This window comes from Gossypium hirsutum, chromosome A08 (genome assembly GCF_007990345.1).
Source record: "Gossypium hirsutum isolate 1008001.06 chromosome A08, Gossypium_hirsutum_v2.1, whole genome shotgun sequence".
Classification (NCBI taxonomy): Eukaryota; Viridiplantae; Streptophyta; class Magnoliopsida; order Malvales; family Malvaceae; genus Gossypium; species Gossypium hirsutum.
Window position 1 is genome coordinate 2,352,150 of NC_053431.1, and position 14,577 is coordinate 2,366,726.

The 14,577-nt window shown below is 26.7% G+C and overlaps 1 protein-coding gene across 1 annotated transcript; it reads right to left on the reverse strand.

The window, feature by feature from the left end:
• Positions 1-748: 748 nt before the first annotated feature.
• Positions 749-8,777, reverse strand: LOC107926160 (GDSL esterase/lipase At1g29660). The gene is made up of 5 exons (XM_016856961.2): positions 8,415-8,777; positions 6,184-6,308; positions 4,937-5,182; positions 2,972-3,206; positions 749-1,105 (listed from the first exon to the last, which is right to left on the reverse strand). The coding sequence occupies exons 1-5, from the start codon at positions 8,662-8,664 to the stop codon at positions 894-896; spliced, it is 1,068 nt and encodes a 355-aa protein (XP_016712450.1). The 5' UTR covers positions 8,665-8,777; the 3' UTR covers positions 749-893.
• Between the last annotated feature and the right edge of the window lie 5,800 nt (positions 8,778-14,577).

Below are 14,577 nucleotides of genomic sequence, written 5' to 3' on the forward strand. Positions count from 1 at the left end.
TGTTGGTGTTAGGTTAATGTACTATATTTGGAACTTAAGTTTGGCTTCAATGCTTGTTCAATCTGGTATCGTAGTTTCTTTATCTCAATTTGGTACTTAAATTTGGTTTCAATGTTCAATTTAATACCTGAGTTTTTTCAATTTGTTACTTGAGTGGTTCTTTTTGTCCCAATTAAGCAAATAAATTTAGCTTCAATGTTCAATGTGATACATGAATTTCTCTTGTCCCAATTAAGTACCTATATTTTTTATTGGATTACATGTGTCAAATATTCATTGGACCACGCAATATCGTTTGATCTGGATATTAAATTAAGCATTGAAATCATGTTAGCATAAATAACGGTTTACAATATAGAGCAGCAGAAAAGATCGAACATAAATACTTTCAGCCATTGCCTATACCAAATGTCAAAATCCAAATGTTATGGCACCATTAACGAGTATGTCATACCACCAACGAGGATGTCAAATTTAATTGTACAAAAAACTAAAAACCGCCAAAGTCTTCTCAACACTCGAAAATCTTACTAGATGAATTTTTTTATTTTATTTTCTAGTGCTTAAGGACCTTAAGTTTAGTTCGTATTTGTAGTGATAGTTACCCGTAAAAAACCACCAACTATATGTCTCATTATCACAAAAAAAAAGGTGTGAAAGTAGTGGGCAACAAAACTGACCTACCATAAACCAAAAGCAAATCGAGCAAATTAAACTCGAATATAAATTAAAACAAAAAACTTAAATATCAAATCAAACATTAAATCTAGATTTCATTAAACAATATTATTACTACATTGATCCCTCCAAACAAAATAAGATTTTATTTTATCTCTTTCATTTTCAAAAAACTTTATTTGAATCATCATCTTCATTATTATTCTTATGAAGCTTTAGAGTTTTGCTAATTTATGAATGTTAAACGGATTAGCTTCGAGAGAAGATTCGGAGCTATAAGCCCTTTCGGCAACCTTCTCGTTCCAAGCCTCGGTAGGATGGAAACCGTCCCAAAATAGGAATCGCCCTCGATTACTGCATGGCTTCGAATTTTTGAGACAAAGCTCACCGCCGCCACCGCCAATTGTGCAACACGTACCATTCGTCACTATACAACAATAACACAACACATTTAAATTAGCTTTTCATTCAAACAACAATATTATACGCAAATCAAAGTTTATATATCGTATCTTAAAATCTTTGTAATAAATTCAAATTCGATAACACAGAATTTTATTAAGGAAACTATTTCGACAAAATTAAATTATTATTTTCCTCATGCTTTTTATAAAAAAAAATTAACCTTTGAATTATATCATAATTCTCGGATTGATACTTAAATTTTTTTAATTAAAAATAATACCTAAACTTTAAATTTGTCTTTATTCACCTAAAGAGCAATATTAATTAATAAGAATTTATTGGATGGTGTACACCTTTTGAATGAGAAAGGGATAAATTTATAATTTAAATATGAACTAGACGTACTCATGAGTTGAAACAGGTTCAAGTACATGTAAGATATTTAGACTAATTTTTTAACCATTAGCCCATCTCAACCTAAAAAATGAGCTTATTTTTTTACTCCCAAGCTCGATCCAATTTAAGAAAGGTAAACTCAGGCCCAAACCCGGCCCGCCCATATTTGATTTCTTTGAGATTTAATTTTTATTTAAAATATACTTTAAAAATATAATGCACTAAAAATGCTCAAATAAAAGTTTTTTAACATATTAAAAATACATTAGAAAGTATTTATATTAAACGACACTACCATAAATATAATAAATATTTTATTTTATTAAAAATTAAAAATTAAAAAAATAATAAATATTTTATTGTATTAAACATAATTTTAAAATATATATTATTTGGGTTGGGTTATTTAATTGGGTAAGGTTTTTTTAGGTTTTGAGTAATGAGTTAAATTATTACTAGGTTAGTGATTTAATATAAATATATATAATTATTACTTAACATACATAATTAATATAATATTTTTCATAACATAATATATTTCAGTCGGGTCAGACTCAAGCCAAAAGCATATTGCCCAAGGCTCAGCCCATATAGAAAATGGGTCTTAAATGTTACCCAAGCCCATTTTTTAGCATCGTATTTTGTCCAATCCCTCTTTTTTGGGGGGACTTCGAGCCTAGGCGGGTAACCTGACTCATGAGCAGGTCTAACCTAAACCTATCCATGTATCAACCCAATTCCAAAAACTTCATATACTATAAAATATTAAAAAAAATATTTTTATATATTTTTGTAATTAAATTCAAATTTAAAAATTATATTTAATTTGAATTATAGTTGAATCAATTCCAAATAAATGTCAATTTTTTTTCTAAACTCCATCAAAACTGAATAAATTGCCCAATTCATGAACAGATCTAAGGGTGTTCAAACGGTCGGTTCAGTTAATACCCAAATCAAATTACTATTAATTGAATTACCCGAAATATAAAAATCTTTAACCGTTAACCAAACTGAACTTTTTTTCAAATATATTAACCAAATCGAAATATTTAGGTTAATTCAGTTGGTTAGCCGAATTAACCGGAATTTATATATATTGTCTCTTGATTAAAATAAATATAAAACATATAAAAATATATTGCTAATGTTCATTTTCCCTTTTTTTTTAATAGTTCAAAAAATTTTGAATGGAGGTGAAAATAGAAAATAAGACATTAGAAACACCACATAAATATTAAAAGTCAACAACCAAACAAAAAGTTGACAATTATATATATTATTTCCGTTAATTGGTTAATTCAATTAATTATCCGATTTCGAACTAAATTAATCGATAACCGAAATTTCTAAAAAATCATTAATCGACCTCCGACCAAACTAAATTCAACTATTGATTGATTAACTGAATTAGATTAATTTGGTCAATTAGTTTTGTTTTAACAGAACTATGAACATTATTAAATGAACCTATATGAGATTAGTTATTTACCGAATGTCGTCGAATTTGGAGAAGGAGTAAGATAAGTAAATTTAGCATAGGGTAGATCATTGTTAAGTTGATGTATCAATGGCATAAGCATCTCGTTGAAAAGTGCAGCAGCGTTGTTTAATTTATCGACACAAAATGATCCATTGGTTCCGTACTCCGAAATTGCGAATGGGGCGCAACCAATAAGTGACAGTCCATACACCGCAAACTTCCTTGCGCCATTGTTGTACAAAGTCTGGTATGTTATTGTTATACAAGAATTAATTGAGAAAATACGGTTAGGTTAAATAAAAATATTAAATTTAAAAAATAATTTTAAATTAAATTTATTTAAAAAATAGGTGTTAACGTGCTAAATTAATTTAGATATAATCAGTGGTGGAGTTAAGGGGTTGGTAGGCACGTTGCCCCTAAAATGAAATTTTTTTTATTTATACTCTTTATAATTTATAAAATTTTAAATTAATAATAGTAAAATTATACTTTGACCCCTCAAAAAATAATAAAAATTTAATTTAATCTCTTAAAAATTATAAGATATAAACTATTAAAATAGTGAAATTACATTTTTACTGTTGTAAAAATATACAATTTAATTTCGACTCCCCAAAATAATTTTTTGGCTCCCCCATTGGGTATAATGATAAATTTAGTTTTTAATCTTTAAATATTTTTTTAGTTAAATTTGACCATCAACGTTTTAAAAGAAAGTTGAATTTGACTATAATCATTTCGAAAAGAGTTGAATTGTTATTTTTTTTACGAAAATACTTGCTAAAACATTAAATTTTTAAACACAGCTACTCAAATGGTAATCAACATGTACTTCATGTTAATTTTTGAATTTTTATGAATATTTTATAATTTTTAAATTATTTGTTGACGCCATATAAGACAAACAATGAAATGTCAACATAAAGTACATTGGACTCCCATGCAGATTGCCACACAAAAATCCTTAAAAAATAATGTTTTAGATAATATTTTTATTAAAAAAAGTGATTTGACTATTTTTAAAAAGTTAATGGCCACATTTAGCTCAAAATAAAAAGAATAAAGACGGCATTGACAAAAGATGTAAACATTGTGGGCTAATTTTATCATTATGCCATTAATTTATCAATCAATCATCTCAAAATAAATGATAACAAAATGGCAAATGATAAATTTAGCTGTCAACGTTTATATCTTTTGTCAATTTGGCCATTAATCTTTCCAAAAGAGTCAAATCGGTTTTTAACGAGAATATTAACTACAACATTAATTTTGTAATAATATTGGTATGAAAACCCGTGTGGCAACCCATGTTTGCTTCATGTTGACGTGACACTCTTTATCTTATATACTATATCGACAAATAATCTAAAATTACAAAATATTCAAAAAAATATATATTTAAAATTCAAAAAATATATAAAGTTCATAAATATTAAAAAAAGTGTGAAGTATACTAGGATTGTCATATGGTTTGCCATGTTAAAAAAATTTAACGTTTTAGTCAATATTTCCATTAAAAAATAGCAATTTGACTCTTTCTAAAAAGTTAATGATCAAATTCAACTTATTTTAAAATGTTGAGGGCCAATCTTAGCTTAAAAAATAATAATTAGGGTCAAATTAACAAAAAATACAAATGTTAAGGACTCAATTTATTATTATGCCAATAAAATTATAATATTTTGATGACTCTTAATTTAATTAGAAAAATAGTAGAAAATGGAATACTCCCTCATCCCAATAAAATTATAACATTTTGATTTTTAGTGGTAAAAATTTTCAACTTTGGCATATTATTATTTTAAATTTATTATTGAAAAATTTTATAATTTTTTTAAAAAAATATTTTTATTTTTATTTTTTACAAACATAATTGATTAAATTATTTAAAGTAATTCAAAAGTTCAAAAAAACTTGACAAAAAATCATTTATAACATTTTTATTGAGACAGAAGAAGTGTCGATCACCTTAAGTTGGTTCGAGAGTTGGTGAACGAGCAATGTAGCATATTGCATCTGAGTAAAGCGTCGACTAGTGTCATAGAACTCTGGCTTGAAATAATTGTTGATGTAGTCGTTGCTTCCGATTTGAATTGAATAAATACATCGGTTTAAGAGCAATATAGTCTCTATATTATTTCGCATTAACTTAGAAAGTCTCAATATTATAATTTTGTGATTTTGTATCTGCTTGTCCAAGGGTATTCGATCACCCTACACATCACATCAATAAGTGTATATCGTTATGTAATGTTGTGGGTTCGCACAAAAATGTGTTCAAGGGTTAGGTTGAACATGATTTAATATATAGTATTAAAGTTTTCATTGTCTGATTAAACGCTCGATATGGTTTAAGACTCCATGCATGCTTTGTTATATGAGAGATGTATCAATGTTGAATACGTATTTGACATTGAAACACCTTTTTATTATGCTCAAATTTAAGAGTTAGCTCATAATCTGATCTCTCTATTTTTATAATATTATTTATTACTCTCAATAGTTTATACTGTTACATATTTTGGTTAAAATGCTAGCACTGATTTTTCTTTAAAACACTTGGGGGCGGAATTAGAAAATTGTTTATCGGTCCAAAAATAATAAAAAAAATTGGGGGACAAAAATACAATTTTAATAGTATACTAACTTGTATTTTTCCTAAATATTAAAGGGACTAATAAAAAAATTCATTTTTTTGGGGGGTGCCATTGCTTGCCCCCCTCCCCTAAAAACATTTTTCCAACTTATCATGTTGACATGGATTTATTTGTGTCGGGGTGCTTAAAAAAAATTCCCTCTTCAGCCATTTAATTGAAATTGATTGTCGGTGCTAACTATTTGGACTAATTAATGTCTGATGGTATTATAAAAGTTAAATTTTGCTATTAGTCCCTATATTATGCATAAGTTATGAGTTTTATAAATGCACTCTGATTTGTTCATTTTGACCTGATAGATTCAATTACCACTACTTGGGCTAGGAATGAAATTCCAAAATTCAAATAGTACAAAGACTAAAATTAACCAAATGAGAGTATACAGATCAAATTCACAAATTACGCATAATATATTGACTGATAATAGAATTTGACCCGTTATGAAAAGTAGAGAAATCAAATTATGCAAAATAGTATAAGGACTAAATCCCCAATTTTAACATAATAGAAGGATCAAAATCAGAATTTGACATAAAAGAAAACAATTTTCATAATTACCAGATCTTTTCCAGTTTCGTCACGAATGCCGGCAGCACCAGACGCATAGTTCACACCATTCAAAATGTTTTCCCCTTTTGATTCGGCGAAAGGAGGCATAGAACGTGTGAACCCCAAATACTCAGCTAACATATAATATAAACAAATTAAATGTTAGTTACCGATGTCTTAGCTTACTGACAAAAGTATTATGCTGTAAGTATAAAAATTTGATATCGATCCTAAGCAATTTCAATACGGGTTGGACCCATACAAAATATTTAGATTAAATTTTTAAGTTTGGGTTTGACCCGAAAAATGAATTTATTTATTTTTATCCAAACTTAACTCAATTTAAGAAAGATAAACCCGACCCCGATGAGGCCTACCCATATTTCATTTCTTTTAGGTAGGTTTCATTTAAAAATAAAATTTTAAAAAATAGGAATAAATCCCAAAACTATACATTAATTATGGTTTAATGTGCAATTGTATACATGAAATTTCGATTTGATCCAATTATTGTAAATTATTAACATAATTATTGATATAACATTATTTTATGTTTATGTATTGCATACATAAATAATTATATTTTCTAATATAAAAATAGATTAATGTATTTATTTCTTTAAATGTGCATGATTAAATCAAAATTAAAGTTCATGTGTACAATTGCACATTAAATCAGAGTTCATGTATAATTTTGAGATTTATCTCTAAAAAGTATAATGTACTAAAAAACGCTAAAATAAAAGTTTTTTAACACATTAAAAATATATTAAAAAGTATTTTTATTAAAAAATTACCATAAATATAATAAATTTTTTATTATATTACAAAACACAAATAAAAAAATAAATATTTTATTGTATTAAATATAATTTTTTAAAATTTTAAATTTTTGGTTGGGTTATTAGTTGGGTAATTTTTTTTTTAAATTTTGGATAATGGGTTTAATTGTTGTTCTGTTAGTGATTTAATATAAATATAAATATATATAATAAAATATATATAATTAATATATTATTTTTTTATAACATAATATATTTTGGCTAGGCCTGGGCCAAATAAATATTGCCTAAGTTGGACCATGTAGAAAACGGGTCTTAAATTTTATCCAAACTTATTTTTCAAACCTCGTATTTTATCTAAACCCTCCTATTTTACTGACAGGCCTTCGGGCTTGGATGTGTGGTCTAGCCTATGAGCAGGTCTAGGTAACACTAGCGGCAGACAAGGAGATCCCCTCCCCAAAATTCTATTTACTTTAGTCCCTTTAAAAATTGAAAAAAAAAATTAAGCCAATACAATAGTAAAATTTCACTTTGCCCCTAAAATTTATAATTCAATTTTTACCCTTAAAAATAGAATATTTATATTTTAATCCTTTTAAAAACTATAAAAACTTTAAGCTAAGATAATTTTTACCCTTGAAAATTTATAATCTAACTTGCTCCCTCCCTCCTAAAAATAATTCTAACTTCACCTTTGGTTAGAATCAAGATGAGTAAAAAGCAACTTGCCTTACCCATCGTTATCCCTAATTTTGCTACACCAACAACAACGCTAAACGAGATCAATAAACCATTGAATGTAAACTATGAATATATATATATTTACACACACACGTGGTGCATGTGTACATGTTGAGGGGACCAAGTCTTTATGGATAAGTATTTAAAGTGTAGTTCACAGGGTAGTTGATCGATCCCTTAATAATAAATAGCATTGTCCCCATGGGATTTTGTCCCCAACCTTTGCAGAGAGCCGTGTACCTCAATTAGTGGTATCTACAAGACTCAAGAGAGATGTTAATATTGTGCATGAGAATAATTATGAAATTAGTTGAGTGCGAGGTGACTTGAACCACTAACCTAAGGCTTACACCCCCTTTTACGTGCAACCATAGTACCACTTGGACTACATAGTAAGTAAGGGTCATATAAGCCTCAGCTTAGTGATTTGAGCCGCCCCACACTTAGGTAGCTCCATAATTATTTTCACACACAATACTAACACCTCCGAATCTTGTAGTTACCATCAACTGAAGCACCCCTCTCTGTGAACCATACATAGCTCTCCCCATGAAAGTTGGGGACAAAACCTCGACACAAAGACAATATCTTCGGTTACTGAGAAACCAGACGACTACCTATTGAATAACACTTCAAAGACTCCTCCCAAAGCAGCTCCTCGATAATACATATATATAATATGAGCAAATGGAGAAGAGAGAGAGAAGGGCAAACCAATATAATCCTGCATGTTTTTGCCATTGCTGAACCTTCCTGTTGGTCCTTTGGGAAAATCAATGCCATAGGGTGAATAGTTGACTTTGGCCAAGGTGTTAAGGTTATTGTTGTTGCCATTATCGGATAAGGAGTCCCCAAAAATGAAATAGCATGGCACTTGGGGCTTTGCATTTGCCGAGTTTTGCAATATTACAAACAGCACTGAAATCGCCACCACCTCCAATGACTTAAGAAGCTTATATGCCATGGATGATATTTAAAAAGCAATGAAATTTAAAATAAATGACTACTTGAGGAGGGACTGGATTGGGAACTATATATATAGGGATGAAATGAGGGAGCAAGGGATTATGCCTTTTAGATATGAATGAGTGTTTGAAATAAATGTAAATTTAATGTGTAATATTTTTTAACCTTTTCTTTTTCTATAAATTGAAAAAAAAAATTTAACTCTTGTGTGTTAGATATAAATATCCAACATTAAAATTTTGGATAATATAAGAATTTTCAAAAGTCATGATCGAGTTTTATTTATAAAGTCGAAACATTAATTAGTATCTGGTAGTATTGATTAAAGTGTTATATATATATGGTTAAAATATATTATAAATTTATGTAATCTTTATAAATTTAGAATTTTTTTTTTAGATTCAAGTTTATTATAATTTTTTTTAGTTACATGGCTAGTAAGTCAGCATTAGTTTTTTTTTTCAAAATGTCAAATCAATAAATTGAAAAATAAAATAGTTGTATTAACGATCGAACTTGAATTTTGAATTATGTTATATGCATAAGATATTCGGTTCAATCCTAAACAACCCCATTCACCACCAACAATTATCAAAAGAAAAAGTTGAGGGATTAAATTCCTGAAAATAAAAGTATAGGGACTAATTTCTAAATTTTTGAAGAGTACATGGACTTACGATATATTTTAACCTATATATGGTTTTACACCCTTACGTATTTCTTGGATTAATATTTTAATAACTCAATTGTCATATTCCATATTCCCTTCTTATATAGATCATGCATGTCAAATTTATCGTAAATTAAAATTTTCCGACTACTTGTTTGAAGTAAAAAAAACCCAATTGTTCAATAAATATTAAGGTATACAATATTTCAAATATGATAGAGATATCTAATCAATTGAAAATCTTACATATATAAAAAATACAATTATATTAATAAATTAAATGGTTAGATCGTTAAAATATTAATCGTACAAAAATATACAAAATTGCGTAATATGTTATTTCTTTCTTCATTTGAGAAAAATAAAAAAAATAATTTAAATAACTTTTAAACGATGATTATAAATATCGATTAATGAGATCTGTAAAACAAAAATTCTAAAATGGTCAAATTAAGTTTTAGTCCTTCTACTATATTCAAATTTTAAATTTAATTTTTATATTTTAATTTGATATAATTTGATCCTCATATCAGAATTAATTAATCTGAATAATTAACACCATTAACTATTTTCAATTTTGATTTTTTAAACTCATTATGCTAATATGATTAATTAAAAATAAAAGAATTACATTACATCAAATTAAAGTAGAAGGACCAAATCATAAATTTAAGTATAGTAAACAGACCAAAATTATAATTTAACCTTGTAAATTTAAATCGTGCTATATAGGTTAGGGGCTCCAACTTAAATGTTTGGCAAGTAAATAAATAAATTAGGCACAAGATATTAATGCTTAACAAATAAGTAAACAAACCTTCCTTTATTTTTTTAGTAAAATATTTATTTTCAATATAATTTTATTGCATAAATTGATAAAATTCGACAATTTGAAGACTATTAAATTTGATAATTATTATTATTTTTTTATTTATCATGGTATGTATAGGAGCGAGCCAATAACTAATCTTTCACATTCTATAGGCACATTAAGGGGCAGATGCTGATCACAAGTTTTAAAATTGTTCCATACGTAAGACGAGGATCAACCCCTCGATTATCGATTAAGATAGGAGAGATCTTTACTATCTCACTTAACTCCAGTCATTAGATAATCATTTATTAATACACATATTGCATATTAATTGTTTATATGATTTTTTTATTATTAAATTGTTCACTTTTTTTTCATGTGAATGAAATTAGTTAAATGTTGGATTAGGTTGGAATACCTTAATCCAGGAACATCAATTTATGAATTGAGATTACTTCACAAGTCATCTGTAATTTAAATAATATATACAGAAGTTCGAGTTTAGAAAAAAAAATTAAATTGAAAAAAAAAGTATTATTTAGGTTTAAGAGTAAAAAAACTTAATAAAAATTAAAAAAATATATTTAAACTTAATTAATTTGCACCCAATTAATTCCTTATTAAACAAATTTAAATTTATTTAATTTCTCTTTTAATGCAAATTTTTGTTGACCGATTTAACTGTTAACTTTTAGTGATATTGTCACATGCCCAAATTAATGTCATGTGAGATGTTAATTATGCAAATATTAAAAAATAAAAATTCAAAAAATATAATACAAATTCTTAAATATTCAAAATATAAAAGACTAAAAAAATTAAAAGGAAATTGTTCCAAAATATTAAAAAAATATATAAAATGTTCCAAACAAGGAAAAAAATAGAAATTTAAAAGGAAATTATGTTGATCATAATTACTCTTTTTAATAGGGAGCTTAGAAATTACTATAGCTTCTCTTCAATTCATAAATAGGAGGACATTGTGTTTCAGCGCACTCGAACCTACGACTTTCTGCATTGGTAAGTGACAACAATACCCATATTAATTGAGCTAATGCTCAATCAGCAATATGTTAATATTTTTACACATCGATTACTTTTTATTACATATATTCTAATGTGTTTGTACATGTCTCTTACTTCATCTCATATTTCGCATAATTTATCATTATAATTCAATTTAATTTTTTATATTTTCATATCGTTTATTTATGCATTTAAATTTTTATTAATTTATTGAAAATTTTATACACTACTTAATAATTTGTTTTTTATATATTTTTTTATAAATCCAAGTAGTGATGCTATATTCATATGTTTTTGTGTGCTATGTGTTTTTTAATTATAAAATAATAACAATTACATATTAATCATAGTACTCTAAGCTAGAAGAAGAATTATCTCTTCGTAATTGATATATATCTTGAAAAATATGCGAGCCAATAGAAAATTGCTTCATCAATCCCACAATAGCATGTGCAATCGTATTAGCTCTAAATTCATTTACATGATGATCAAATTATTTAATTATATGTTAATACAAATATGTTTACAACTTATTATCTTTTTTAAGGACTAGAGGCGATTCTAGGGGGCTGTCATGTGCCCCGGCCCCCCTAAAATGAAGAATTTCCATTTAGGCCTTCTAAATTTTTTTAAAATTTTAAATTAGTAAAGATAAAATTGCACTTTGGCGCCCTTAAAATTGTAAAAATTTGATTTAATCCATTAAAAATTATAAAGATATAAACTATAAAAAATTAAAATTTCATTCGGCCCTAAAAAGTTGTTCTGGCTTTGTCCCTGTTAAGGACATTAACATTTATAAGGTTTTTATTAGAGAAACAGGGTCCTTGTCTAATAGAACAGTAAGCTAGGTCATTAATTACTTTTTAGCTTTAGGCTGTAATTAAATTATGTTTAACTTTAAAAGGTATGTTGGGTTTCGCTTAAATCATGATTATATGTTTAATTATGGAATTAATTTGCAGTCATTTTATAATTTTGGGTAAAAATATAATGGAGGCCCTTGTACTAATAGTCAAAGTTCATTTTATCCTATTTGCTCAAAATACAGGCAAATTAGTAAAAATACATTAGATCAAATAGCAAAATGATCATTCTATGAAAAATTCTATTTATTTCTACAATTTAAAACTGGTCCATATATGTTAGAGTAAGGTACACGTGACACACCACGTAACTGTTTGATTATTTTATTAGCCGCATAAGTTTTTAACAGTAGAAATGGATACAATTTTTAACAAAAATGGTCAGTTTGCTATTTGATCTAATATACAGAGGTTAATTTTCTCATTTTTTAAACAAATGGGCAAAATGCAATTTGACTCCTATTGCAAGAGCATATTAATATTATACCGTCCACTAATATAAATTTAATAGGGTCTAATTGCTATTTTGGACCTTTGATTAATTGCACTTTAAGTTCTCAATTCAATTTCTAATTAAAAATCTATAGCAATTGAACTTTATGATTTAGTCCCTAAACCTCAATTAAGCCCTAATTCGGCTAAATTATTTGTCCAACATTCAATTCATCTATAAAATAACTCCATAAATATTTACGGGCTCAGTTTACAGAAACAAGGTCCTGAAATCACCTTTTTCTGATACTATTAAAAATCGAGTCGTTACATGATGAATTAAAAAAAACATATAGCAAAAATAAATCTAGGAGGGTTATGTTTATTTCTTTTAAACATGTTGGATCGAAGCAATCTATTTTAATTTGATTCATGTGTTCTAAATATAATTAACTTCAAACCTAAGCTAATGGTTAAGTTGGTGGTTAGATTCATTGAAAGTTCTACAAGCAAGAAACAAAATGATGCTCCAAAGAGCTTGTATCGTAGGAAGATAAAGGAAATGAATGTGGCTCATTATAGTGTTGATAAATGATTAAAAATGATTTTTTAAATATATATTTTAAAATTGTTAGTACTAGAACTAAATTGATAAATTTTGTAAATTTTGAGGGCTGAATTTGTCGAATTTTTTTATATTTAAGATCAAATTGACAAAACGTGTAAACAATAGAGGCTAAATTTGCTATTAGACCAATAAAAAAAACTCATGTTAGATTTTCGTCACTCATATTACGACAACTAATGGGAGAGTGATTAAAATATTTAATTTCAAAAAATCTAATGACTAAGGGCCAGTTCTGCATTGCTTTTCAAAAGCACTTCTCGCTCCAAAAGCACTTCTGGAAGAAAAGCTGTGTAAAAGAAACTGCTTTTGGCTGAAATTTTTAGCTTTTCAGGAATGCTTTTGAAAAGCACTTCTGAAAAAGAGAAGCTAAAATTTTTAGCTTTTACTCTCCCAAAAACACTTTTAATGCTTAATTACATTTTCACCCCTCCAATAACATAGTACTTTCTCTTTTTTTTTTCTTGGTATTTAATTACAAATGTGTTAAAATCATTAATTAAAAACAAAAAAATATTTTTTAAAATACTAATTACAAATATTTAATAGTTATATTTAAATATTTAAAATATAGTTTATATAGTCTAATTAATTTTTATAAATAATTAATATTTATTGCTTAAAATATTTAAAATTTATATTTATATATTAAATATTAACAAGAAGTTATAATAATTTTTTTATATTCTTACTAAAATATAATAATATTAACTAATTTAAATATTATTTAAATGCATATTTGTTACTTTATAATAACATGTCTAAAATTTACATTTTATTTCTCAAAAGCACTTTTTAACAGCAATGCTAAACACTCAAATTTTAAACCAAACTTTTCAAAAGCACTTATCAAAAGCACTTTTTCACATCACTTTTCAAGAACACTTTTCAAAAGCATTGCCAAACTAGCCCTAAATAAAAGAAAATAATTGGGTGACCAAAATCGAAAGAAAGACATAGTTAAGTGACCATTTTTAAACTTTACCCTAAATTTTAATGATAATTATTAGTAACCATTAAAATTTATATGGATATAAAATAGATGATAAAATATAGAGACAATTATTTTATTTTTATTTTTTTTATCTTCCATGTTCTTTTTACGATCTATATGCAAAGTTTGTAACTACCATTCCCAACAACGTCTTCCCTAAGGTTTGAATAGATATCACAATTAGATACTTTTAGTGGGTTCGAATAGATAACACTATTAGTTGCTACCATTAAAATGATGTTCTTTTTTTTTATCTTTTACTATTATTAGTTCATGCAATTAGGAGTACCGACCACACGGAAATTCAATAAACCATATTCAACAAATAATAAATCCACATGTTAGCAGAATGCTTACCACTGTTTTAATTTTTACCTTTTTGCCATTTCAACACTTTAACAACAGCAACAACTAACAGTGTTATCAATTTGAATCTCCTAAATGAAAGCACCAATTTATGTCAAATTAAAAAAAAAAGTACTAA

Coding starts and splice junctions, on each gene's coding strand:
- LOC107926160 (XM_016856961.2), bottom strand. CDS start 8,664: ATGGCATATAAGCTTCTTAAGTCATTGGAGGTGGTGGCGATTTCAGTG. Junction 3,207..4,936: donor AACTCTCGAACCAACTTAAG/GTGATCGACACT, acceptor ATAACATACCAG/ACTTTGTACAACAATGGCGC. Junction 1,106..2,971: donor TCCAAATTCGACGACATTCG/GTAAATAACTAA, acceptor ATTGTTGTATAG/TGACGAATGGTACGTGTTGC.